General features: G+C 34.2%; 3 protein-coding genes across 7 annotated transcripts; 1 reads left to right on the top strand and 2 right to left on the bottom strand.

Annotated features, from left to right (window-relative positions):
* Nucleotides 1-1,021: 1,021 nt before the first annotated feature.
* Nucleotides 1,022-4,581, top strand: LOC107843320 (actin-75). 3 transcript variants are annotated; one of them, XM_016687557.2, is made up of 5 exons: nucleotides 1,022-1,169; nucleotides 2,271-2,360; nucleotides 2,450-2,843; nucleotides 3,434-4,047; nucleotides 4,136-4,581. In XM_016687557.2, the coding sequence occupies exons 2-5, from the start codon at nucleotides 2,301-2,303 to the stop codon at nucleotides 4,199-4,201; spliced, it is 1,134 nt and encodes a 377-aa protein (XP_016543043.1). In that variant the 5' UTR covers nucleotides 1,022-1,169; nucleotides 2,271-2,300; the 3' UTR covers nucleotides 4,202-4,581. The 3 variants fall into 3 exon arrangements, with proteins under 3 accessions (XP_016543043.1, XP_047254217.1, XP_047254216.1); XM_047398261.1 differs by lacking the exon at nucleotides 1,022-1,169 and adding an exon at nucleotides 1,172-1,397; XM_047398260.1 differs by lacking the exon at nucleotides 1,022-1,169 and adding an exon at nucleotides 1,217-1,238.
* A 1,888-nt stretch (nucleotides 4,582-6,469) lies between these two features.
* LOC107843321 lies at nucleotides 6,470-15,205 on the bottom strand. Of its 3 annotated transcripts, none has more exons than XR_001666304.2 (4): nucleotides 14,464-15,205; nucleotides 10,084-10,128; nucleotides 7,085-7,201; nucleotides 6,470-6,946 (listed from the first exon to the last, which is right to left on the bottom strand). XR_001666304.2 is itself a non-coding variant. In XM_016687558.2 (3 exons), the coding sequence occupies exons 1-3, from the start codon at nucleotides 14,910-14,912 to the stop codon at nucleotides 7,144-7,146; spliced, it is 552 nt and encodes a 183-aa protein (XP_016543044.1). In that variant the 5' UTR covers nucleotides 14,913-15,028; the 3' UTR covers nucleotides 6,470-7,143. The 3 variants fall into 3 exon arrangements, 1 of the variants encoding a protein (XP_016543044.1); XR_001666305.2 differs by having other exon boundaries at nucleotides 6,470-6,805; nucleotides 14,464-14,992; XM_016687558.2 differs by having other exon boundaries at nucleotides 6,470-7,201; nucleotides 14,464-15,028.
* Nucleotides 15,206-15,592: 387 nt separating this feature from the next.
* On the bottom strand, nucleotides 15,593-16,455 carry LOC124887832 (protein FAM98B-like). The gene is made up of 2 exons (XM_047397748.1): nucleotides 16,352-16,455; nucleotides 15,593-15,893 (listed from the first exon to the last, which is right to left on the bottom strand). The coding sequence occupies exons 1-2, from the start codon at nucleotides 16,453-16,455 to the stop codon at nucleotides 15,593-15,595; spliced, it is 405 nt and encodes a 134-aa protein (XP_047253704.1).
* Nucleotides 16,456-27,426: the final 10,971 nt, after the last annotated feature.

Below are 27,426 nucleotides of genomic sequence, written 5' to 3'. Positions count from 1 at the left end.
AAGGGAGACCCACCAATACACACACATACCACTGCTACAGTTGTTGGACCAAAAAAAAAGTAAATGGTAGAAATCTTTAAACTATTTCTCAAAACATTTTTTGATTTGGGGAAAATGATAAAAATAGAAAGGAAAGAAAATTTAATGAATATTTTAATTTGGCTTTTGAGATGAGAAAATGATCTATTACAGTTGTTGGACCAATATGACTTTTGAGATTGAAGAAAAGAAAATGAAGAGAAAGGAGAAAGATAAATAGAAATGGAAATGACGAATAAAATAATGAAGTAATAATTGTAGAAGGAAATAAATAAAAAATTGATTAAAAAAAATTAAATATATTTTATAGGTGTCAAAACGCTTGTATCTCACCTCTCAATATAAATGTGGTTGTCACTTTTTAGGGGGTCATAAATTCGGTAAAAAAAAAGGTTCAGGGGTAACAGGTCATCTTTAAAGGTTGAGTGTGTAGTTGAGATTTCGACTAAATGTTTGAAGCTAATAGACCATTTTCTCTTTAAATTACTTTACTCTCTCTCCCTATTAATATACATAACATAGCCAACATATACATAACATTCTGTGTATATGTTGAGATTTTTGTAATATGTTTATGGTGTTGAGATTTTTGGTAATATTGGAAACATAAGTTGTGTATTTGTGTAATTTTTAGAAAAATCTATGGCATATGATGGTGGGCTGTACTGTGGTATATTGCTGACAATAGCATTGTCGATAGTAACGTAGCTGACAATGGTAATTTTTTCTTTTTGGTTCAAGTTGATAGTTGTAATTATTGTCGAGACTAGTAGTAAGAGATTGTGCAATTTTACTAGATAAACTTAGTTACAACGGCAAAACGGTTTTCGACCATTTTCTTGGCCTAACATTTCTGAAACTACTAGTGAAAACAAATACTAGTACAGCTTAATGCTACATTTTAGAAAAAGAAGTGTATAGAAATTAATAGGGAAATCAATGAATTAATGAGTGACTAATATTTTCTCAACCCTTTTATGTGCAGTTGTATACACGTATAGGGTAATGCTTCATCCCCAGATCCGAATTTGCCGTTTCCCTTCTTCTTTTTCTTCATTTTCCTTCTTTTTTTTTCTCACAAAAACTACTATCCATTTTCTCTTTTTTTACAAGGAAATTCGACTCCAAAGGTGAGAATAATGATGGATGTTTTCTTGAATTAATATTTACATCCTGTTCCATTCATAATATTGTGTAAGGTTTGTTCATTCTATTACTTTCTCTAGAGCTGAATTTCTGCTACTGCATGCCCCTGTGTCATTGGAAATTTATAAAACGCCAATCATTCATCATGCGTTTACTGGTCCTCTCGTGTGCATTCCCGCATTAGCAGGTTCGGGGAAGGTTGCATCCTGAAGGTGTGATATAGACCTCTAACATAATGCAAGCATTAGTGGTTGCTTCCACGGCTCGAACCCAAAACTTATATGTCACATGGAGACATCTATATTGTTTATTAGTGAAAGTGACATTATATTTGTTTGTCCATTTCCCTCCTTATTTGGTGTTTTAACTGCTCTTGATTTGTAATTGTTTGTTTAACTGGATTCATTTTTTATTTTTTTTCATATTTAATGTGCATTGATCAAGAAACCTTTTTCTTTTTGTTGTGATTATTTTTTTTCTAAATATCATGATATATAAATGATCCTTTTTTTTTTTTACTTCTCTCGTAGCTTATAGAGCTTTTAGACCGCTGCTTAGATATCCTTTGGAGCAAGCTAAAAATTTTATAAGAAAACATAAGACCAAGTTTTGGAGACGTTAGATAACTGTCTAATGCTAGCCAATAATTTAATGTTTTGTTAGCTCCAAATTTTATATTTGCACTACTTTTGAAAATAGGGACAAAATCTAAATGGTGGTTTAGAAAAGGGACATTTGCTTAAATCATCGATGTTTGAGTGAGGCGTCATTCCAAATCTTTTAGTTGAGTCATGAGCATTTCTTGGAATGTCCAAGGAAAGGAAATATGGAAAAGAAGGGACAAGGGATGATTAATAAATTTACTCATTTTCACCTCCCACTTATACAATGGACAGCCCGGCACACATAGCTTCCATTATGCCCAAGGTCTGAAAAAAGGCTGGACCACAAAGAACATGGAGATCCTGAGGAAACTTTGTAGTGAATTTGTGCGGCCTTAGTGCTTTTTATTTGTGTGTATTGAATTTTTTTTGTTTTCTTTGAAAATCTGATTATGTATGGTTAGTGATATTTTTGCTCCTCAGGTGTTATTTGTTCTTTGTCAACTGTAAAAAATGGCAGATGTTGATGACATTCAACCTCTCGTTTGTGACAATGGAACCGGCATGGTCAAGGTAATGAATTTTTAACTGTCAATTGTTACCATTTTATTGAAGAAATTCGAAAGTTCTGTTCTCAGCTGTAGTATGTGTTTCATATAAAGGCTGGTTTTGCTGGAGATGATGCCCCAAGGGCCGTTTTTCCTAGCATTGTTGGGCGTCCTCGTCACACTGGAGTGATGGTAGGGATGGGGCAGAAGGATGCCTATGTTGGAGATGAGGCCCAGTCAAAACGTGGTATTCTGACATTGAAGTATCCTATCGAACATGGTATCGTGAACAACTGGGATGACATGGAGAAGATTTGGCATCACACCTTCTACAATGAACTTCGAGTTGCTCCAGAAGAGCATCCGGTTCTGCTCACTGAAGCACCTCTTAATCCAAAGGCCAATCGTGAAAAAATGACTCAAATAATGTTCGAAACCTTCAATTGTCCTGCAATGTATGTTGCAATTCAAGCTGTTCTGTCTTTATATGCTAGTGGTCGTACGACTGGTAAGACATTCACATTCTGAACTTCCTTCTTTGATGTTGATCATGTTCAATTTGTCTATATTTAAAGATCCGTTCTTACGGGGAACCAATCTAATGGATATTGGTACTGTCACGTATTTGAGAGTAAACCAGGGGATGTTATATGACATATAGTGATCCTTTTGTTGATGATTTTTGTCGGATATGTCAGATGATTGTAGATGTCATTAGTGTTGTGAATATGGATGAAGTGTTAGAAAGACGAGGAAATTTATGGAATGATTTTACTCACTTGGTAACAGGTGAAAAATTGATCGATGTCGGTTATTGAGCAAAAAGTATGATAAATGAATGAACATAAATCAAAGCTCCATAGATAGTTAAAAGAAGCAGCTCAGCGACTTGAAGTGGTTTTTGATATTCTTTTCGTTGAGCTGAGAGTCTATCAGAAACAGACCCTCCACCTTCTTGGTTGGGGGAAAGGTCTGCGTACACACTACCCTCCCAGATCCACTTGTGGGATTACACTGGCCACAGGGTATGTTGTTGTTGGTTAAGATGAAGTATATGATTCTTGTCTTCCTGAAAGCATTCTGTGTGGTTTCTTGTAGGTATTGTTTTGGATTCCGGAGATGGGGTTAGCCACACAGTTCCTATCTATGAAGGTTATGCACTTCCTCACGCGATCCTACGTCTTGATCTTGCTGGCCGTGACCTCACAGAGCATTTGGCAAAGATCCTCACGGAGCGTGGATACTCATTCACCACCAGTGCTGAGAAGGAAATTGTGAGGGACATGAAGGAGAAGCTGGCTTACATTGCTCTCGACTTTGAGCAGGAATTGGATATGGTCAAGTCAAGTAGCTCTGTCGAGAAGAACTTTGAACTTCCTGATGGTCAAGTAATTACTATTGGAGCAGAGCGTTTCCGATGCCCAGAAGTGCTATTTCAGCCTTCCACAATTGGAATGGAAGCTGCTGGTATCCATGAGACGACATACAACTCTATAATGAAGTGTGATGTTGATATCAGGAAGGATCTCTACGGGAACATTGTACTTAGTGGTGGATCCACTATGTTTCCTGGCATTGCTGACAGAATGAGCAAGGAGATCACTGCATTAGCGCCTAGCAGCATGAAGATTAAGGTTGTTGCTCCCCCTGAAAGGAAGTATAGTGTGTGGATAGGAGGTTCCATCTTGGCATCCCTCAGTACCTTCCAGCAGGTAATCATTACTTTTTGATTAGTTTACTCATTAGTCATTACTATCACAATGATCGTTGCTTGAAATATTTCTCTTCTTTAAAATGTAGATGTGGATTGCAAAGGCAGAGTTCGATGAGTCTGGCCCCTCAATTGTGCATAGGAAGTGCTTCTGATCGCAAAGACAATCTGTCTCTCTGATAGCGCGTTATGCCTGAGTTCATACTCAGCAAAGATAATCTTTCCCTCTGATAGCGCGCTATGCCTATGTTCATTTTTTTTTGTTTCTTGATAGCAGCTTTTGGATACTTATTGCCTGTTGAACTATTTTCAGGTTTCTAGTTTCATTTGATAATGTTGTCAAATTTCTCTGTCCTCAATTCATTTTTCTCTTTGTATTTTTTAGTCCAGTAACATTTAAAGAGGACAAATGTAATAAGTCGTTGAACTCACTTGAAGTGTTCTTTTCATTATGCATTGCTCAAGAAAGTTTTGTTGTATTTCACGGTTTTTAGTCTTTGCTTGGAAGAATCAATATTACATCTTAATTTGTTCTTATTGTCTTTTAAATTTGCTTCTAACGTTTGCAATTTGGCTTATATTAGCTACTAATAATAAAGGCAATAAGCATGCACGTCGAATCTGCCTGCTTCACCTGCTTCAATCATAATTTTATTATATCATCCCTAATTAATTATTATAAATTATTTAAATACTAAAAAATTAACAATATTCAATAAAAAAGGTAAATAGAAATAAAATATAATTTAAATAATCAATCATTAAAATAATTTAAATTTTTAATTATTGTGATTTATAATACTTTTTCTTCTATTCCAATTTAAGAGACACTAATATAATTTCGAGAGTCAATCGAATAGTTTATATCTTTTATATTTTTTAAGTTGTTAATTATGTGATTTATAATGCTTTTAGCATAATTTTTCAATAAGATATTAATATTTTTTCCGTCCCAGTTTACGTGTCTTCTCATTTTTAAATAATATATGTTACTTTATGTCTTCCTTTGCCCCACCGTAATTTCTGTGACACCAATATAATTTTGATAGTCAACCAAAAGTTTTATGTTGATAAATATTGTGTCTATTTTATTTTTTATGAAATATTATTAATTTTTTAATGCTTAGATGGCCATAAAAATTAATTAAGAGTGATATGACAAAATCACGATTGAAACAACCAGATAGACATGTCTTAAATGACTTATAACAACTAATTAGAAGTGATATACAAAAAATTACAATAAATACTACTTGTGGAAAAAATTTAAATGAGTCTCATATAAGACATCAAGTTAATTACATCAAGAGTTAATTTATCATTTTATGTTTAATTTATCCCTTTTTAATTAAATATTATTAATTTTTCAACATTTAGATGACTTATAATAATTAATTATAGGTGATCTAGTAAAATTACAATTGAAGTAGCTGAAGAAGATAATACAAAACATCAAGCGTTAATTTATCATTTTATATCTATTTTACTTTTTTTATTAAATATTATCAAGCGTTAATTTATCATTTTATATCTATTTTACTTTTTTATTAAATATTATTAATCTTTTAGTACTTAAATAATTTATAATAATTAATTAAGAATGATACAAATTGAAGCAGACACATGAAGGCACCATAAGCATCCACGTCCAAACCCTTTATTAGTAGTAGTAACAAAGTAAGTAAATTCGTTAACGTATGTCCTACTGGCTCAAAGGACCCCACAAATAAAGGTGTATTTGAGCATTTTTTAATTGTTAAAAGCATACTACAAACTATTTCATTTCTTACTAAATATGACCTATCAATTAATCCATTTGATATAAGGCATTCAATAGCAGTATTAAAAGTGTAGACTAATTAGAATAACGTTGGTATATCATGTGCCTCTAAACAAAATTATGTTCCAATAAGATTCAAGTAGTAGGATTTAGTGTGAAATCATAGGCTAAATGTATTTAATTATGTCACGATTGGATGAATGTACATTTATACATTAATTTGAAGAGATTAAAAGAGTTGATGAAGAAAAAACAACAAATAAAAAGAATATAATCGGAAAATTAGTTAAGGAGAAGAGATAGGTAGTTTCTTTCAAAAATACTTTTTATGAATTTTTCTTTGCTTTTACAAAAATAGAGACCTTTCAAAATAAGCAAATTTTGCAACTATTAATATCACAAGCCAAATTTCTCACTTAACCATGAGTAAACGGTATGTATTCTTACTTCAAATTTTAACTGTAAGGTTAAACTATCTATTCAGCGTAAACGATGGGTATGAGTAAATGTTTACCTCAGACCATACTGTACGGCAGTTGACCTTGGAGATCAAGATAATGTGTGTGGAATTCAGAGCTAAAGTGTAATCCTACCAACATGTGAATCAATGATTCTAAATGAGGTAAAAGTGTTTACATAAAACTAACATAAAAACATGTCCTTGGAATATTAAGTTTGAATGATGTTCTTAAATAAGTTCTTACAAATTATCCACATCAATTTGGTGAACAAATAAGACAATACAATCGCCAGTAAAAGTATCAACATCCCATTAAACATAGAAAGAAAAATAGGAAAGGGGGAAAAACCCCAAGATACTCCAACAGACAAAAGAAACCCGTAACCCAGAAAAAAGGATCATTTTCCTCCTTACTTTCTGTAAAGCAAATAAGAAAAAGGAAATTCTTCATTTTCCTTCCTTTCTGCATTACCACCAAAATGATACTCCTTTTTTTAGTTAAACTGTCCATCTCTTACTCTGCATAAGAGCATGGACATAATAATATAAATATGCAAGTACCAAAGTGTTACATCATAACATAGAACCGCGAGTATCGGTGTGATAGTATTTTGATTTCCTATTCCCATTTCTCACTTCAGAATACAAGAATATTGGCGCCTACATCACCAGGAAGGTGGAAGAAAAAGTAAGTGTATATATATATATAAAAGCCTGTCAAATTTCTGCATAGAGAATATACAACCCTACATAGAGAATATACAACCCTATCAAAGCTTTAAAGATATGAAAGAGCACCTGGAATTTTTGTAGGCTCAAATAAAGAATTCAATCCAAAATAAGATTAACTGTACAGCCTATGGTCCATCTTCACCATCTTTCATCAAATTACATATATCAGAGCATTCCACCAAACTGCAAGAAGAAAAAATAGAAAGAAACATTAAAACAAGTCTGTTAATTTTCATTAGCAAATATATCAGTCATTCAGAAAACATTAGACTGGTAATCATGTTCCTCATTAGGTGTACGCAGTGAAAGTTTCAAACTGAAAAAAAGTAATTTTGAATGGATATCACAAGGAGAACATTCTATTTTGCAGTGATTGTTGCATCTTTCATCACATTACACGATGCATCTTTTGTTCAGGATGAGCATTTCAACTTTCTACAAACCTTCAGCGTATTTTTGGTCCTAATATCGAAATACTTCATTTTTTTAACCAAGGTTCTTCACTTCCCTAAGCGTCAATTTCTCCAAAACTTTTGTCCAATAGAGAAATAGGTTTCAGTAATATTTGACCTTCAGTTGAATTGCACATTTTAAAGGGAACTTTTGGAGAATGAAAACACGGAATAATAACAAATACCAAAGATTTAATGGAAAGTTCTGACCTAGTTCCTTAAGCTTTAGGTTCTTGTACACGCTAATCATCCAAAGTGTTTATCATTACCAAATTCATCTTTCCAATATATGTAATTCGATAACACAGTTCCAAAGAGAACTAAAATCAGAATAACTGAAGTACTAGTTGAAGGACATAGTTAAAAGAATAGATTGGTGAGCTACCATTTATATGCTACAAAAGTCCAAATTCTGGTACGCTTCTATAGCAAAAGAAGAATCACATGCAAATGCGTCACTAAGCCATTGACTTGTTGGCTTTTCATGCTCTAAAATGTAGCTCAATTTCAACATTTATAAAAAATTTAGGCCGCAATGGCAAGTATCGAGCATTTCATATTTGAAATGTGTGACCAATCTTATCTAAAAATTTAAGTTGTTATAGAGAACATACTTTCAATTACATAATTATATTATGTCCCAACACCTCCTCACGTGTGGGTTTGATTCGTTCTCATGCCCAAACACGTGAAATGATGTTTTGTTTTTCGGGAGGCAGTGGTGTTTGGGCCTTGGAGTAACTGGTAAAGTTGCTCCCATGTGACCAACCAGCCTCAGACAAAAATGCAAGGTAAGGCTGAGTATAATACACCCTTGTGGTGGGGCCCTTCCCCGGACATTGCGCATAGCTGGAGCTTTAGTGCAATGGGCTGCCCTTTTAGTGGTGTTTGAACCCAGTGTTAGGTTGTGGAGCCTGATTGTATGTGACGTACTGTACATACTTCGAGTCATTAATATAAATAGCCCGTCCGCCGCGGAGTTTACACATAGGTGTTACCACGTAATTCATTCTCACTTATCTCTCTCTCTCCTCAAGAACTTTCTCTCTAGTTTTCTTCATCCTCTCCATAGATTTAGTGTGTGTGCACGCAAATCGATCCTAACACCCAGGACCTCTTGCATGCACAGATATTATTTTGAAGTGTGTGACCATCTTATTTAAAAGCTTAAGCAGTTAGAAAAAACATATTTTAATTACTCGGTTATATTATGTCTCAACAAGAAAAGAATGAAACTAATTTTAATTTCTTTTACAAACAGTATGACGCTCCGTAATCTGTTACTTTAGCAAGAAGATCGATGGATAGATGAAAGATAAGTCCATTGACACTTTTAGCGAGTACTATAGGTTGATAGGAGAAATAAAGGTGGAAAAGCTTTTAGCAGTCCATGCAAAAATTCTCTGAATTTTGTTTATGTAAAATTGTAGGTTTAGCAACACTAAAGGCCAGCATTTCACGAAGAGCACAACTAATTTTAAATTTTTCCATCTTTCGTGGCAACAACAACATATGCCTTCTTTAATTTTTCTTTAGGTAGGTTGAAGGATAGAAAAGTAGGCTTGGTCTTAAAAGCGGAAGCCTAACTGCCATAAGAAGGAAAGCAATGGATCCTTTTCGCTGTCGAATCTTTTTCTGATTAATCAATGTCTGATACTCTGAATCCTTATCACAAATGGAATACAAATGATCTCTTGATCAATCAGAAGATCCTAGAGGACCCTTTCAGTTCGATTATAGTCTTTACGGCCTCCTAAAACGATCCACTAAATTCATTGAGTTGTTTCAAAGGATCAAACCGACTAGTCATCAATGGAATTCCTTGTCGACTCTGTAAAATACTCTTTGGCTGAGGGCTTTCAGATACATCATAAGCTAAACTATTCTCAATGAATAGGAAAGGTAAAGTATTACTATAAATGACCCAATATTGAATGTTGGTAATAATACCAACAACAGAACGTTTTCATGTGCTTCTAAAACATGTTGACCTTCACATATTCTTGTATAGTCAAAGAAGATCAATTCTGTAAAAGCTGAGATCAATAAATGACAATTCCCTGAAATTTCATCTCTGTGAGATCGTCAATATTGTTCAATTTCTTTTCTGTTTATATCTCCCTGTTAAACTTTTCTTTTTTCTTGATTTTTGAATTAGGAACTTCCTCTTTATTTACCTAATTTGGCTACTTATTCTACTTTTTGGTGGAATAATGATGCTGAAGATACATGATTTTCGGTAGATGTTGGAAGTGAACATAGATACTTAATCACCTGTTGGCAATGGTAAGTAAGACAGGAAAAACAAAGATTGAAGTAGTTGCATGAAGAGGAAATAGACCTGGTCAATGCTTGAACATTCTTCCTATAAACTAGGCAAAACATTATGTTATATTTCCTATTCTACAGACCAAGCTAAGAATACTAAAAGTTGTAATATGGTGCACATACAAACTTGCCACTTGTTCAGTATTGCATAGTTTAACAAGAATTTGGCAAGTGATGAATGCACAACTGTGAGTAGAACTTAGGAGGACAAATATAATGTACTAAATGGAGGCTTAAGGCAAATGAAATATAAAGACTGATGAATTTGAAGGGAAAAAAAAGTACCAGTATTGGCGACTGCGAAACCCTTGCTTAAACACCACCAGGGGCCTGTAGAAAAACGAAGTAAAAGCAAATTACCTCTCAAAATGACTTCATCAACATATCTTACATCCTATCCACATTCACTTAATTCTACAGAAATGAATCTCTTATGTGATGTTTGTTTTTCCTTCCTTTTTCTATTATTTTCTACAATTTTTATAGAATAGAGGGCAGGTTGGAGGAAGCAGAAATATGAAATTTTTAATTAGGCTATCGTATATCAATAAAGTAAACTAGAATTAGTATACCATGGAAGCAAGTATTAAATTAGCTTTTCACTTACCTGCTTATCGTCTCCTGCAAGTATTTTCAATCATTATCAAGGAGTTACAAAAGAAAAAAGAACTGCAGAAGATCAACATAATCGACTAGAAGAAGTTGAATTACATATTATCAATCATACTGCACCTACTCAAATTTTAAAGCTGCAACAATTTGTTCAGATATGAGTACTTGATATCTTTTGAATCTTTTATCTTTCTATAGAAGACATGCTTCACCAGTGGTCAACAATGACATAACTTATAATGTCACATAAGTAAAACTAAGAAAGATGTATGGTATCTAAACAAAATAATGTCAAACACAAAACAAATGCTAGAAATAGCTCCACATCCTTGCCCTTTTCAAACCACGAGGAGCTCATACTTTCTATCTAGTTTTATCAGAGTATCAGGCTCACGATTTCCTGAAGCTATGTTAAATGTATCCGATGTATATTTTCCTCTCCAAGTTTTTGTAATGAAATGGCTGTGAATGAGAACATTATCCAATCTAGCAAGCTCATTTCTTGCTTGTTTAAAGCTTTTAACTTAACAATTTTCTACATTTAATCTAGCTGTAAATAAATAATTTCTAAAGACCAAATTAACTAAAAGATTAAAGTATAACTGATTTTCTTACTCTCCCTCTCCTCCTCCCTTTATTACCTTTCTTACACTCGTTATGTCTCAGTTTCTGTCAACCCGACTGGCGACTTCGGAGTTAATTTAGCTGTTCTAACAGGCTTATGCAGCAACCCTTCCTAAATCCTAACTACAAATACTTGCAAATAGATTTTGCAAGAGAAGAAGTTCAGAACTGAGGTTAGCACTCTATATTTGGTACTTCCTTACTCCAGATTGGTGTCAATTGACAGCTTCTTTCTTTCTTGTTTTGCAAGCTTAAATCTCCTAAAAGTAGCATGAGCTTTTAATGTTTTCACAATAAATGGTTGAACTGATGCTTTATGTTCTTAGGGGGTTAGGCCTTGTACTTGCACTAACTCCTGAATCTGAACTCTATTATCTTAAAGAGTATTCACAAAATTGTTTTAGAGTGAATATTTCCAGATTCATTAGCCAACTACTTTTTTGGTGTAAAGTAAATACGTAATCTTTTTTGGATGCAAATAGAATATACAAATTTTATCATCATGATATACAAGTTATCTGATTCCAGAGTCCACATGCAGCCAGAAGTCCCCTTTCAAACAGCATAGCTATCCGGTGCTAAGTTACTCGGATTCTTCACTTTCGGTACCGCACCCGTGTCGACACGACATGGATGTGGGATCCGTTTGACCAAAATCGGTTGGGAAAGTATGGACAGATTTAAGAAGTTATGTAATCAAAACAAATGCTAAGATGAATTGAAGAAAATGGAATGCCTTGTATATAGAAATTTTTATGTTATTACTTTTCTTTTTATCTCCTTTCAGGATTTTCTTCTTAGAACAATTTTTGTCCTCTAGTTTTTCACATAATATCTCATAATTTATGTTTTATAACTCTACTTTTAGATATTTAAACTATTTTTTCCCGAATCCCTGCACCCGTATCCATCTCTAGATCCATATTCCCGAATCTTTAAATTGAGACCGTGAAGGATCCGACCTCTAGATCCGTATCCGTATCAGACACCCGCACCCAGGTCTGAGCAACTTAGATCCGGTGTGCCAATTACTATCTAGGAATGATGTCATTACTTACGTGTCAATAAGACCGCACGGTGAACAATCTTCATTTACCAACATCATATCCAGTCCAGTCAACAGCTGAGACTTGCCAGTTTATATTTCATGTCAGTAGACTTCTCCATCTTATCAAAATAATCAGCACTATTGAGAATCCAAATGGTCCAACCAGTGGTCCACGAAATGCAACATTAATAAAAAATTTTAGAAGGTTGTCCATTTGATTTTCAATATGCCAATTCTGTTTTCCCATCCTTTCAAGGCCAAAAGAATGAGTTTTGATTGATGCCAACGTGCATTTCTGGAAAATTGTTAAACATATGATTTATCCAGTCCAACTCAAAGGGGATTGGTGATATATATCCAGGTTCATAAGATAGCTACCTAATTCTTTTTTTGATAACCATGGTGTCCGGGCCAGCTTTCGCGCACCTCGACTAGTTCCAGGGGATACCTGCCACCTTCCACCAGCAACAACTGCCAGGTAACTTCATCCACCAAGGCTAGGATAGATGGGAAGAATCACCTAACATCTCTGTCGGGATTTGAACCTGAGATTTCATGGTTCTCACCCACTTCATTCACCACTAACCCACACCCTTGGGTGCAAGATAGCTACCTAACTAGTGTAACCTAAATTTGGTAGCTTTACTGGAAGGAGTATCTCATGAACATATGAACAGGAAAGGTACTATAAATATACAAGGGACGAGGACATTGGTCTCACCCATTCACAACTTTTGATTTTCACTCGAACATACTCTTTTGCACCATCATTGAACAACTCTCTGGTCAAATAAGAATTTTCCTACCACGGTCGGAACTGAGAGGTCTATCTTGGAATGTGACCTAAGAAAATACTAGCAGCAAAGAAGAGTCCCAATCCTGCATAGTCTTTATCTATCATTGCTGTTTATCCTCTTAGAGAGACTTCTACTTCTTGAATTTCCTAACCTAAAAGAGATTCATCATTCATGTGTATAGGAGAATAAGTCTACCTGCGTTCGAAATGGGGAGCTTGACATGGATCTTTTTCAGGTTAGAGAATTCAAAGAGGAGAAGAGATTTCTGATTAAAGTTGTACATAGTTACATTAGGTAAGCTAATAAATTAGTTGTTCGAACTAATTAAACTGGTGGTTAGATTTCTGTATATAAGGGGCATTGCTCAAGTGTACGCTAGAAATGGAGATAATTTATACATTTTCTGAAATTTGGACAAAACTCTAGTCCTTTTACTCTCACTCCCTTTCTCACTTAGCTAGTCTTAATCAGCTGAATTTAGTTCAGCTTCTAACAAATACAACGCGCAAAATCTATTCCCCCCCCCCCCCTCCCCCCCCCCTGCCACACACACACACACAAAAAAAAAAAAAAAAAAACTAAGACAGATATACTGTGGTCATCCTTCAATCAGATAACATGAGTGTATAATCCATAGGCAATCAAAAGGGACAGGGTACCATCATGAATTCCAATGAAGGCTTGGTAGTCAAATTATAACAACAACACAAGGTGAAGTTTGGGGAGGGTAGAGTGTACACCCCTACCCCTACCATAAAGAGTTTTGTCTCCAATAGACCCAAAAAACAGTCCAGAGAAGAAGTAACAGAATTGAAAGCATAATAAAGTATTCTAAACAGTGACTACATCAAAATAATATGATAATCGAAGTACAAGAAAGGGCATATGTAACAAAAACCGAAGGACAAGAAACTACAAGAGAGCAATAGTAGGACTACTAGTATGGACGGAAAGCGAAACAATGCACTACTTCCTCCATTTCTAAATACTTGTCATGCTTTATTTTGCACACCCCTTAAGAGAAACATTAACTAGAGAGTAATTTGACTAAATTATCCTTATTTTTTACTCTTTTCAATTTAATACCTCTTGTTTTCATCACATTAATATTTCTCTATATTTATGAGTAAGGGTAAAAGTGGAAACACAATTAATCATATCTTGGTTTTCTAAAATCACAAGTACTCCCTTCGTTCCAAATTAACCGTCCCAAATTACCTAATTTGATTTCTCATTTTACTTGTTTTTTCGTTAATTAAGAACAGACAATTTTTCTTTTCATGTTTTTACCCTTTGCATTAATTACTTTTACTTTAAATTAAAATATAAACATCATTTAATAAGGGTACTATGATAAACTAATCATGTTATTAATTATTTTTCATAATTAATGTGTCATCAACTTGACGGGTAATTTGAGACGGACGGAGTATTTTGGATCATTTATTTATCTATTTTTAGTAAGGATAATAAGTATTTAGGAACTAAGAGAGTACTACCTACTAATCTTCTACTCTATTATGTGTCCTCCAAACTGCGGCATGTCCTGTCGAATTATTTCCACTAATTACATGAAAATCATACCTTCTAACGTTAAGAGGACCTTCACCAGGAGATCCACTTCCACCACGAATACAAGTATTAACACATTTAACAGTACAACTCTCAGCTTGCCTTGACTTAGGTCGTTGAATCCTCGCCTTCTTACAATCCTTCTGTCCATCAACACAATCACCAGACAACAATTGCGGTACATTCAAAAACGTCTCTCCAAGTGTTTCCTGTTGTGTTTCAACCTCCGCCGCCACCGCCCCATTCACCGCCACTATCACAGCACATGCTGCAGCTGCCGCCAGTATCGCTGCAGTTATAGGCTTCCGCCATGACCGTTGTTCCCCACAAATATAGCTACTCACAATACTTGTTGCATTTACGCGTTTGGGAGGATTGTGTAAGCAGCCTTGGCGGACCAAGCAGTCTGGATAATATACTGGAAATCTATGGAGAGTTGAACACAAGTAATAAGTTCCCATTTTTCAAATTACAGAAATAATTTCCATTTTACAGTTGGAATTGCATTTGTGGAAAGACCTCTACTTAGAATTTGGTAACCTTACACCCCTTATGTTCAATTTTATAGAACTTTAGTCCCTTTTCTGTGGTGTGACACTTTGATCGGGTTAATTGTGCATGGTTAGGAGCCGCATGGTATGGTATGGATTTGAAATTTTGGTTCGGTATTTGACTTTTTAAAAATAATATATCATTTTCCTATTAAATTAATTCGTATGGTTAGGTATTTTAAAGTTTTATATTGGTATTTTACACCATGGTAAATTGGTAATACTTTGTTCACTTTCGACTGATATAATTCATATAATAAATATATGACTTCAATTTATTTGAAAGGCAAAATAGTCTACTGGACCCTTGTATTTGTTCTCGTTTGTAAAGTGGACACTTCTACTTAGCTATTTGTCATCTCAACCTTTTAGTCCATCAAAACACAATATTTTAGACCCTTTTGACACATATGTGGCATTAAATTATTGAGTTGGAAAATACCTGACATTAAATTGTTGAGTTGGAAAAATGCGTGCAAACAAGCATTTTTTAAACAAGTGAATTAGAATTTTTAATTTTAAAAAATATTTTTAAAGATTAAAAAAATAATAAATTTAAAAAGAGGTAGAATTAAAAAAAAAAAAAAACCCTACCACCCTCTCCCGTCCCCCCACCCTCCAGCACCTTCCCCCGTCCTCTCACCCCATCCACTCCCGACTCCCCCGTATGCCCACCTCGTCCTTGTCCCCAACGCCCACTCAGCAGCACCACCACCACACCAACGAACCTTCCCCCCTCCCCCAGTCGTCCCCGTCCTCGATCTCCTAGCAGCAGCACCACCACCACACCAACGAACCTTTTCCCTTCCCCACCCCCTATACCTGTCCCCGTCCCCATCCCCATCCCTATCCCCACACACCATCACCACCAGTACCACATTCCCCTCTCTCCTAGATTTTATGATATATAAATTCTAATTTATAGTATAACTTAATTAAGTTATATCAATATGATATAAATTGTTATTTTTAATTTTTAAATGATGGTGGAGATGAATTTTTATATTGTTGAAGTTTTGGTTATACTAGCTCTGTATACGTGCGTTGCACTTGTATATTACATCGAGCAATAAAAAAATTATTAACATTATAACTAAAATCAAAAGTAAAAATTCTTTTTGTTAATTGATACATGAAAGCACATTATTATTCAGACAATAGAAGACCATAACCATTTCATATAAATCTGAGCTACCCTCCATGCATCCATAATAACCTAGGAAAATATATCCAGCTAAGTATATAATGCGTTCCAACAGATAAATTAGACAATTATGAGGCATAGCCAAACTTTTCAATACTTCAAAAAAGAGGAGAAATCTTAACACACAAAATTAAGAATTACCTACAAAGTTATCACTTGCTTCTCGTTTTCTCTTATATACAAGTGACAGTGAGCAGGCACGACACCGTCGTCATGTCTGCTTGCTGTTATTTCATCTGCTTGCTCCATGATTTTACTATATCACTCATAATTAATTATGATATGCCATCTATGTATTAAAAAATTAATAAGATTTAATTAAAAAATTAAATAAATATTTATAACATATCTGCTTCAGCTGCTTCAACTGTAATTTTACTATATCACTCCTAATTAATTATTACAAGTCATCTAATTATTAAAGATTAATAATATTTAATGTTAAATTAACTTAAGGTCTTATATGAGGCCCATTTAATTTTTTATACAAGTACTTTTATAGTAATTTTACTATATAACTTCTAATTAGTTATTATAAGTTATTTAAAACATGTCTGTTTTGTTGTTTCTGATCATCTAAGCATTGCGTCACTTAAATTGGAATACAGAAAAAAAAATTTATAAATCACAAAAATGAAAAAATTAAATTATTTTAAAAAATGTAATAGACTATCAATGCTAAAAAAGTTTGGACAAGGAGAGCAACTTATATTATTTGAAAATTATATAAAGAGTATTATTAATTAAAATAGTTAACAACTTAAAATGTCTAAGAAATAATTAATAATCACAATAATTAACAACTTAAAAAATTAAAAGATATAAAATATTTCGTTGACTCTCGAAATTATATCAGTGTCACTTAAATTGAAATAGAAAAAAAGAATTATAAATCTCAATAATTACAAACTTAAATATTTTAAAAATATAAATAATTATCAATGCCTCAAAACTTTGAACAAGGATATTAACATGTATTATTTAAAAATTACATAAATGGTATTCTGAAATACAACAATTAACTAAATTAAAATATTTTATTATATATTTGATAATTACTATTTAAAAAGTAATATAAATCACAATAATTAACAACTGTAAATATTTAAAAAATTTTGATTGTCTCTCAAAATTATATGGGTACCATATTGACAACCTAAAATATTTTTATACACATTTCATTAATCGAAATATAATAATATATGCCTAACTAAGATTTTATCAACCAAACAAATGAAAGTTTTAATTAGATGATAAAATTTTATAAAATATAAAATTTTCAAGGATCAACATTGAGCCCGTGCGTAGCACGACTTAGCCAACTAGTGTATAATTAAGTAGGAAATAAAGGACCGATCGAACATATCATCTAGAACCACATTCAATTAGAACAACCCAAAATCTTATCATTAATAACAAATCGACATATTTTATAATTTTATATGTATCATCCAAAAGCACAAAACATACAAAAACACTAACAAATTAAATTTAAAACTCCCAAACTTTTTTGATTTAAAAAAATCAAAACCCCAAACTCTTGAACACATATTAGGCCCTCAATCACCTTGATTCCCACCATGCATTCATAAGAACTCAGAAAAAACTATCCAATTAAGCACATAAACATTTGAAGATATCTAAATATAATAATATATGTCGAATTCAACAAATAAGTGTAATTAAAAATTCATCTCTAATACTTACAAATAATATATCTAAATATAGTTAAATAACATAATCAAAACTAAGTAACAATTCAGTCATTGAAAATTTTATTCTTTAAGGGTCTTGACTCTTGATGGTAAAGGCCTAACCCTAATCGCAAAATCAACTTTCAATTCAGACATTCGATTTCAATCCTGACTCTTATTCTCAACTTGGGTCCCGATTTTCAATTTCAACTTGATATCTAACTTAAGATCCTAATTTCTAAACCAACATGGAACATGAATTTGTACCTTGAGGCTCGACCCGTGACTTGACTTTCGACCGAACTCCACAAATCACATGATAAATAAAACTACAATAAAAGAAGTATAATATTTGAATACAATGTAGATTTTATAAGCCTATAGATTGAATAATCTTTCCTAAACAAATTTTTTAATGACCGTAACGATCAGCTTTTTTGATAAAATATGTGAATTGTGTGTTTCTGTGTAATTTGACTATTATATTCCTTCCCCTAGTTGCATTATGATGGGGTGTGAGGGTGATGACTTGGTTTTCGATGTATTTTGGTACCATTTATGCGATATTGTGATTTTTGATGGCTTCGAGAGCCTTATTTTGGACTTATGTGGATATCTTTTGATTCGTGTGATGGATGACTGAATGGACTACGCCAACAACTCTGAAATATCGATTTAAGCCTAGGTAGACCTTTGGTTCGGGTCTCGGTACATCCAAGCTCATTTCAACCTATTGGTCGGAAAGTTTGAAAATTAGAAATATAGACGTGGGACCCATATTTGGTCGAAATGATCTCAGATGAAAAATCCAACTTCGCCAGCAGATTCAAACATCTATTTTAGGGTGGTAATATATTTGGTGTGATTTTATGTCTTTTAAATCTCATTTCGATCCTCAGTTTGGAAGATTGTGATTTCAAATTTCGGGGGTCAGCTTTGTCAAAATGGTATTTTTTTTTTGAAAATCTGATATCGCCATTGAGTCTGAAGCATTGAATTTAGCGTGGTTACATAGTTCTTTGCATATATTGGATTTTGAATGAATTTCAGGCACCCCGTCGAAGTTCATTTGGACCTAGGAAAAAAATCTGAACATATAACAAATTTTTCTGCTAAATAACATTTTTTTCCTTTTTGGCCCATTTTGTTCGTTCTTTCACCCTGTCTCTTGAGAGTTAAATCCTAAAATAGTATGACAACTTAAAAGTGAAGCTTGTGGGAGGTTGGGAAGCTAGATTAACATCTATTTCTTGATTCTCTTATGAATTCAAGGTAAGAAATCATCCATTTTCTTAGTAATTCTTGATTAAATTCTTTAAAATCCAAAAATTTTAGGGTTTGATTTTAAACCCCAATTTCACTCCTTTTCACCTGAATATTTTAATCTTATAATTACTAGTTTTTGATCAATTTAACCTTCAAAACAACTCTGATTCTTGATTTTAACCCAGATTTTAAAGATTTTACCCGGTAAAACTTAAAAATGATTTTTCTTTGGTTTGAACCTCATTTTTTACTCAATTTGACTTGAATTTTCAGCTGTAGGTTTCTAAAAATATGAAAACACATTTTTGAAGTAAAGTTACGATTTTGCTCTTTTTTCAAAAATTTGTTTCGAGGGTCCATTTTGACCCCAAACCAAAAGTAGTCAATATGGGTATCGTTGGTTTTGTTTTGACACGTAGATTCCATATTTGATATTTTTAGTAGAGTTCAGAATCGTTCATGAGGAGTAAGGCTTTGGGAGTAAAGTCTTAGTTGCGGTATTTCGACTTTTGAGGTAGGTTATGGCTTAACTCTTTTAGACTGTACTGGACAGTAAATATTAATATAAAATACATGTTAAGGATGGAAAATAATCATGAAAAATGGCTATCTATGTGTTGTGTCCGTATGGTGGCCTATATGTAATGTAATTGTTGAAATTGAGATATTATGTGATATGTGTGACAGTATGGGTCCTATGTGATGTTGATAGCCTTGAATATGTGTGAATAATTGTATTATGCTGTTGAAATGCCTAATGTGGTACCATTGGTGTATTGTGATATATTTATACTTGTTGTTATATGAGACAATGAAAATTCATGGATAGAATGAAAATAATGAGTGAATATTGGCTCACATGGTTGTGGAAATATATAATTGTGATTGGTTGTGAATATATATATCATTGTGATTGGTTGTGAGAAGTACATCCTCATATCATACTCATTCATGAAACATTAGTACTATTATGGCAACATCTGAGAAACACTAGCGATACCTTTTATAAAATCCTCTCTGAGGAAAGTGCCGAGGAAGAGATATTGTAATGCCTTATAAAATCCTTCCCGAGTGATGTGCCGGGGGAGGGGGGAGATATGAGATATATGAATTTATATGGGTTGATGAACCCCCCATAGGTGCATATAGGGATTGTGCAACGATCTTGGAGGTTGTGCGATTACCTCATACATCATCATCATCATCATCATCATTATCATCATCATCATCATCATCATCATATACACTGCACTTACTTTATTGTGTTTATGTTGTATTGTATTACCATAATGAATTGTCATCTATGTATTTATCTTACCTTTATTTACTTGTATTTGATGATCTTGTATCTACATGTTCTCCCTTGTTCTACTTATATGTGATATAATGCAAACTTGTGTTTTATCTTGGTGTGTTGTTGTAATAAATGTGATATATTAGAACTGTTAGTGCAAGCGGTATGGGCTACTGTTGTAGGACATTTTTTGATTGCAGGTGACGTACTCTTAGTGTGTATTTTGTATGCTTTATTTTCTACTTTGCTCGGTCGGTCTATGATACCTCTTGAGTACAAGTAGACCGCACTCACTCTCACCCTTTCGGTGCAACTTTAGGTTTTGGTGTACCTCAGACTGATTGATTTCGGGCGCCTTCAGATTTCTCAAGGTAGCGATTGGATATTCATACGTTCAGAGTTCACCTCTACCTTTCTGTATTAGTTATATCTTCATTAGTGTTTGCAGACAAATATTTCTTTGTGGTTATTTTTCGGATTTATTTGACTCTGGGATTGTATTAGTAGTTCTTATACTATTGACACCAGGTTTTGGGAGTTATGTGCAACGATATAAGAATTTGATGAAATATGTGAAATTTATGATTTTGTATGATTTGACTATTTTACCCCTCTCCATAGTTGCACTATGGTCTTTCTGGAGTGTGGAAGTGATTGACATGATTTTCGATGCATTTTGGTATCTTTATGCCATATTGTGATTTTTGATGGTTTTAAAAGCCTTATTTTAGACTTTTGGAGATATCTTTTGATCGGTGCGGCGGATGGCTAAACGGACTGCGCCAGAAGCTCCAAAATATCGATTTTAGACTAGGTAGACCAAGTGTTTGGGTCCCAATGCTTCCGAGCTCATTTTGACCTATTGATCGAAAAGTTAGAAAATTAAAAATCTATGTGTGGGACCCATATTTGGTCAAAACGACCTCAAATGGAAAATTTGACTTTGTCGGTAGATCCAAAATGTCGATTTTAGGGTGTTAGCATGTTTGGTGTGATTTTTCGGCTTTGAGTTAAACCCTAAAATAGTATGGAAGGTTAAAAGTGAAACTTGTGGGAGCTTGGGAAGCTATATTAACACCTATTTCTTGATTTTACTATGGATTTAAGGTAATAATTCACCATTTTCTTAGTAATTTCTTGATAAATTTTTCAAAACCCCAAAAATCTTAGGGCTTGTTTTTAAACCTCAATTTCACTTCTTTTCATTTGAATAATATTTTTATCTTATGATTACTAGTTTTTCATCAATTTAACCTTCAAAACAACCCTGATTCTTGATTTTAACTCGGATTTCAAAGATTTTACCCGGTAAAGCCCAAAAATGTGATTTCTTCGATTTGAATCTTGTTTTTGACTTGATTTAACTTGAGTTTTTAGATGTAGGTTCCTAAAAATATGGAAAAAATTCCTTTTAAGCAAAGTTTTGATTTTTTTCTTCTTTTTCAAAAATTCATTCTGGGGGTCCGTTTTGATCTCGAGCCAAAATTAGTCAATATGAGTATTGTTGATTTTGTTTTGATGTGTATATTTCAAATTTGATATTTTTAGTAGATTTATAGATTATTCGTGAAAAATAAGGTCATGGGTTGTAGGTATAACAGACCGGTTTTGACTTTTGAGATAGGTTATGGCTTAACTCTTTCAGACTGGGCTGGGTAGTAAATGATGGTACAAAATGCAAGTTAAGGGTGGAAACTAATCATGAAAAATATTTATCTATGTGTTGTGCCCATGCGTGGGCCTCTATGTGATGTAATCATTAAAATTGAGATATTATGTGATATGTGTGATCGTGTGGGGTCCTATATGATATTGATAACCTTGAATACATGTGAATAATTGTATTGTGTTGGTAAAATTCTTAATGTGGTACTATTGGTGTATTTTAATTATATTCATACTTTATTGGCATAAGAGAGATGTGGAAATACATGAATAAATAAAAATAATGAGTGGATATTGGCTCACATGGTTGTGAAAATATATCATTGTGGTTGGTTGTGGATATATATCATGTGGTTGGTTGTGAAAGTACTCATTGTAATTGGTTGTGAGCATTAAATCTTCATGTCATACTCATTCACGAAACATTGGTACCATCGTGGCAACACCTGAGTAATATTGGCAACACCTTTTTAAAAACCCTCCTCGAGGGATGTGCCAAGGAGGAGATATTGTAACACCTTATAAAGCCCTTTTCGAGGTATGTGCCAAAAAGGAGATATGAGATATGTGAATTGTATACGGGTCCTACGTCAGGAAGCTTTAGCTCTGTAGGTGTATGCTGAGATTGTGTGACAACCTTGTGCATCATCATTATCATCATCATATACATTGCACTTACTTTATTGTGCTTATATTGTGTTATATTGCCATATTGACTTGCTATCTATGTAATTGTATTATCTTCTTTTAATTGTAATTGATGATCTTGTATATGCATATTCCCTCTTGTTTTGCTTATATAATATAATGTATACTGGTGTTCTATCTTGGTGTGATGTTACAATATATGTGATATATTAGAACTGTTAATGCAAGCGGTGTGGGCTACCATTGTGGGATATTTTCTGATTACAGGTGACGTGCCCTTAGTGTATATTTTGTATGTTTTATTTACTACTTTTCTTGGTCGGCCTATGATATCTACTGAGTATAAGTGGATCATACTTATGCCTATTCGCCCCTTCGATGCAGGTCCTAGCTCGAGTGTGCCTCAACTTGATTGACTCAGGTGATTGTTGGATCTTGCAAGGTAGCGGTTGGATATTCATGCGTTCGGAGTTCACCTTTATCTTTCTATATTAGTTATATCTTTATTAGTGTTCAAAGACAAATATTATTTATTTATGGTTATTTTTTGGATGTATTTGACTCCTAGATAGTATTAGTAGTTCTTATACATTTGACACCAGATTTTGGGAGTTATGGCTGCATATGTTAATTTTGTTCTTTCTGCTTTTATTATATCTATGTGGTTCGACTTCATTCTAGAAGCGTTACCTTGGGTGAATTTTTTTCTTTTCACTGTGTATATCAGTTTGGGTGAGCTCTTACTTATTAAGGTTTGCCGCGACAAGTGGATCATGACCCTTGTTTTTGGGTCATGGCAAATTGGTATCAGAGCGACTAGGTTTCATTGGTCTCAATAGTGTAAGAACGAGATGTCTAATAGAGTCTCATGGATCGGTACGTAGATATACATATCTATCTTCGAGAGACTATAAGACGTCTTAAGTAAACTTTTCTCATTTTATTCTTTATCGTGCGAGGTTCTTTCATACCTTGCGTTCTGAGTTATGTTTCACTCTTTCTACGCGGATGGTGTGGCTTATACTACTATCAGTTGAGAGATGCTGTGAGAGATTGATGTAGATTGTTTGTCAGTCGTAGGCCTGTTGATGCTCCTGAGTTGTCATGGGATCAGTTTGCTTATGCCTTTTAGAGAGATTCGTTCCTTATAGTTTGAGGAATGTAGGATGAGTTTGATCATTTGGAGCAGGGCTCTATGGCAATTACTGAGTATGAGGAACACTCCCAAACCCTATCCAGATATTTCTATGATAGTATTTCCATTAAGTCTATGAAGATTTGAAAGTTCGTGAAGGGTTTAGATATTTCTCTTTAGTTTGCTACATCTCAGATGGTTGTGCTTAGGGTTTCTTTCCAGATTATAGTGGATAATGCTAAGATGACATAGGGTGTTTGTAGTGTATCTCTAGGAGACGCTTGAAAGGCGCGATATTTGGTGAGTTCAGGAGTCAGACCTCTTGAGGTATAAATTTTAGAGGTTCTCGTAGATACCATTGTAGGCCAGTGGTGTCTTTACAAAGTTTAGGTGGTGGATCTTCTTGTTCAATAATTTAGGGTGGCCGTTTGAGCCCAGTTGTAACTTTTTCTATTGAGGCCGATAATAGAGGTTACTACATGTATGATGAGATTGGCCATGTCTCTAGGGACTGTCTCCGTTGGGTGATTTGAGCTACTCTTATTTCAGCTGTGAGAGGTAGAGGTTATACTAGAGGTGCGAGAGGTAAAGATAGTGGAGCTCGTGGTGGTAGTCGTAGGGCCACCTAGGCAATTGGTGGTCATGGTCAGTGTTATGCTATACCAGCTAGATCTGAGGCAGAGGCTTTTGATACTATAATTATAGGTTTTATCCCCATTTGTTTTGGACCTGCATCTGCATTATTTTATCCTGGATCGACTTTCTCCTATGTGTTTATGTATTTTACTTCGGGTTTGATTCTGTTAGTAGGCCTCTTCCCATTCCTATTTGTGTATCTACCCCAATTGGTGATTCTTTAGTGGTGGATTAGGTGCACTGATCTTGTGTTTTGACTTTTGCCGAACGTGAGACTTTGGTAGAATTGTTTGTGTTAGACATGGTTGATTTTGATGTTATTTTAGGTATGGATCGGTTGGATCCTTATCATGCTATCCTAGATTGTTATGCCAAGACCGTGACTTTAGCTTTGCAGGGTATGCCAAAGATAACTTAGAAGGTTGCACTTTATTTGGGTCCTAAAAGGATTATATCTTATGTTTCGGCACGTAAATTGGTTGAGAAGGGATTTTTATCTTACTTGGACCATATTTGTTACACTAGTTTTGTTTCACTTCTTTCCTTAGATTTTGTCCGTATTGTTCGTGAGTTTATGAATGTGTTCCTTACGGACTTGCCTGGTATGCCTCCGAATCGAGATATTGATTTCGCTATTGATGCTGAGCCGACCACTAAGCCTATTTCTATTCCTCCTTATAGGATGGCCCAACAGAGTTAAAGAAATTGAAGGATCAGTTGCTGGAGTTGTTGGATAAAGGATTTTATCCGACCTAGTGTTTCACCTTGGGGTGCGCCTATCTTGTTTGTGAAGAAAAATGATAGGTCTATGCTGATGTGTATTGATTATCGACAGTTGAATAAGGTGACAATTAAGAATAAGTATTCTCTTCCTTACATTGATGATTTATTTAATCAGCTCAGGTATTGCGGTGTTTTAGAAGATTGATTTGAGTTTTGGTTATCACCAGTTGAGTATTAGAGCTTCGGATTTTCCAAAGATAGCTTTTTAGACTTGATATGGTTGTTATGAGTCCTTGGTCATGTCTTTTGGATTTTCCAATGCCCCTTCCGCATTTATGGAGTTGATGAACTAGGTGTTTCGACCGTATCTTGACTCCTTTGTTATTGTATTTATAGAAGATATCTTGGTTTATTCCAAAAGTGAGGTTGAGAATAAACATCATCTGTGGATTGTGATTCAAATATTGAAGGATAAGAAGTTGTATGCGAAGTTCTCTAAGTACAAGTTTTTGTTGGAATCTGGTTCTTTCTTGGGTCAAGTGGTGACTAAGGAAGGTCTTATGGTTGATCCAGCCAAGTTTTTTGCGGTTTGTGATTGGACTAGACCTACTTCGCCTACCAAGATTCAGAGTTTTGTTGGCTTGGCAGGTTATTATTGGTGTTTTATTAAGGGGTTTTCATCCATTGCAGCTCCATTGACCAAGTTGATCCAGAAGAAGATTTTCTTTCAATGGTCCGATGCTTGTGAGGTGAGTTTTCAAAAGATCAAGGGTTTGTTGACTTCAGCTCCTATCTTGACTTTTCCCAAGGAGTGTGTGGGTTTTACCATCTTTTATGATAATTCAGGTGTTGAGTTAAGTGTTGTGTTAATGTAGGAGGGCAAGGTGATTGTGTATGTGTCTTGTTAATTGAAGCCTCATAAAAGGAATTATCCTACCCATGATTTGGAGTTATGCATAGTTGTGTTTGCCTTGAAGTTATGAAGGTACTACTTGTATGGATTCCATTGTGACATTTTCTCAGATCATCGTAGCTTTCAGTACTTTTTTACCCAGTGAGATCTTAATATGAGGTAGCGCCATTAGCTTAAGTTGCTTAAGGATTATGACTTGACTATTCTCTACCATCCGAGCAAAGCTAATGTGGTTGTGGATACCTTGAGCCGAAAGTCAACTAACACGGGTAGCTTGGCGCATCTTTTGACCCAGGAGAGACCTTTGGCCTCAGAGGTTCAATCTTTAGCTAACCAAATAGTTAAACTTGATATTTCGACAGTTGGGCATGTTTTGGCATTTGTGGAGGCTAGATCTTCTTTGATGGAACAGATTTGAGCTCATCAGTTTGATAATGTTGAATTGAGGTTAATTCGAGATAAGGTGTTGAGTGGGGAGGCTAAGGAAGCCTCACTTGATTAAGAAGGATTTTTAAGGACCGGGGACCGAGTTTGTGTGCCAAGAGTGGGTGATTGGATTAGCTTGATCTTGGAGGAGCCCCATTGTTCTAGCTAATCTATCCATCCAGGTGTGACTAATATCTATCGTGATTTGAGGTAGCGCTACTGGTGAGGTGGTATGAGGTGAGATATAGTAGATTTTGTGGCTCGTTACCTATGCTGTCAGCAGGTGGAGGCCGAGTATATGGGACTTGGTGGATTGCTCACGATGTTACGAGTTTTTGAAGTCAAGAATTGTCGATGCCATGGTGGACTACTAGATTGTGCGCATAGTGATTTTGTATTGTAGTAGAAAAAACAGATATGCAAAACATGTAGTTGGGGATGAAGATGGAGGAGAGAAGATGAAGCAGAGAAATAAGGATGAAGAAGACTCAGAGCTCAACAACGACACTAATTTGTTTTAGAATTGACCTTTAATTCTTTAATAGCCGCCATGTTGATTATTTACTATTAAGAATAAATATTATCATTATTTTGATTAAATGAGATAAACATTCCGTATTATAATTGGAGCTTAGTTAATAGCTGCCTCATTGATTATTTATTATTAAGAATAAATAATTTATCCCTTTTTTGGGTTAAATGAGATAAGCATTGTATATTAATTAGAGTTTATAAAATTAGGATAAACATTATAATTATTTAATTATAAATTAAAAATTAATGTATATGCTTTGAAAGAACACATTTAAAAATGAAACTA

This window comes from Capsicum annuum, chromosome 10 (genome assembly GCF_002878395.1).
Source record: "Capsicum annuum cultivar UCD-10X-F1 chromosome 10, UCD10Xv1.1, whole genome shotgun sequence".
Classification (NCBI taxonomy): domain Eukaryota; kingdom Viridiplantae; phylum Streptophyta; class Magnoliopsida; order Solanales; family Solanaceae; genus Capsicum; species Capsicum annuum.
This window is presented reverse-complemented; position numbering and strand designations above follow the sequence as displayed.

Bases quoted from the DNA above. Each gene is read 5' to 3' on its own strand.
- LOC107843320 (XM_016687557.2), top strand. From the start codon at position 2,301: ATGGCAGATGTTGATGACATTCAACCTCTCGTTTGTGACAATGGAACC. The intron at 2,844-3,433 runs GTAAGACATTCA...GGTTTCTTGTAG, and splicing joins TGCTAGTGGTCGTACGACTG to GTATTGTTTTGGATTCCGGA. The intron at 4,048-4,135 runs GTAATCATTACT...TTTAAAATGTAG, and splicing joins CCCTCAGTACCTTCCAGCAG to ATGTGGATTGCAAAGGCAGA.
- LOC107843321 (XM_016687558.2), bottom strand. From the start codon at position 14,912: ATGGGAACTTATTACTTGTGTTCAACTCTCCATAGATTTCCAGTATAT. The intron at 10,129-14,463 runs GTATGATTTTCA...GTTTTTCTACAG, and splicing joins GGTCCTCTTAACGTTAGAAG to GCCCCTGGTGGTGTTTAAGC. The intron at 7,202-10,083 runs GTACTTTTTTTT...TTCTTCTTGCAG, and splicing joins TTTCGCAGTCGCCAATACTG to TTTGGTGGAATGCTCTGATA.
- LOC124887832 (XM_047397748.1), bottom strand. From the start codon at position 16,455: ATGGAGCAAGCAGATGAAATAACAGCAAGCAGACATGACGACGGTGTC. The intron at 15,894-16,351 runs GTAGGTAATTCT...CATAAAATCTAG, and splicing joins GAGAAGCAAGTGATAACTTT to GAGAGAGGGGAATGTGGTAC.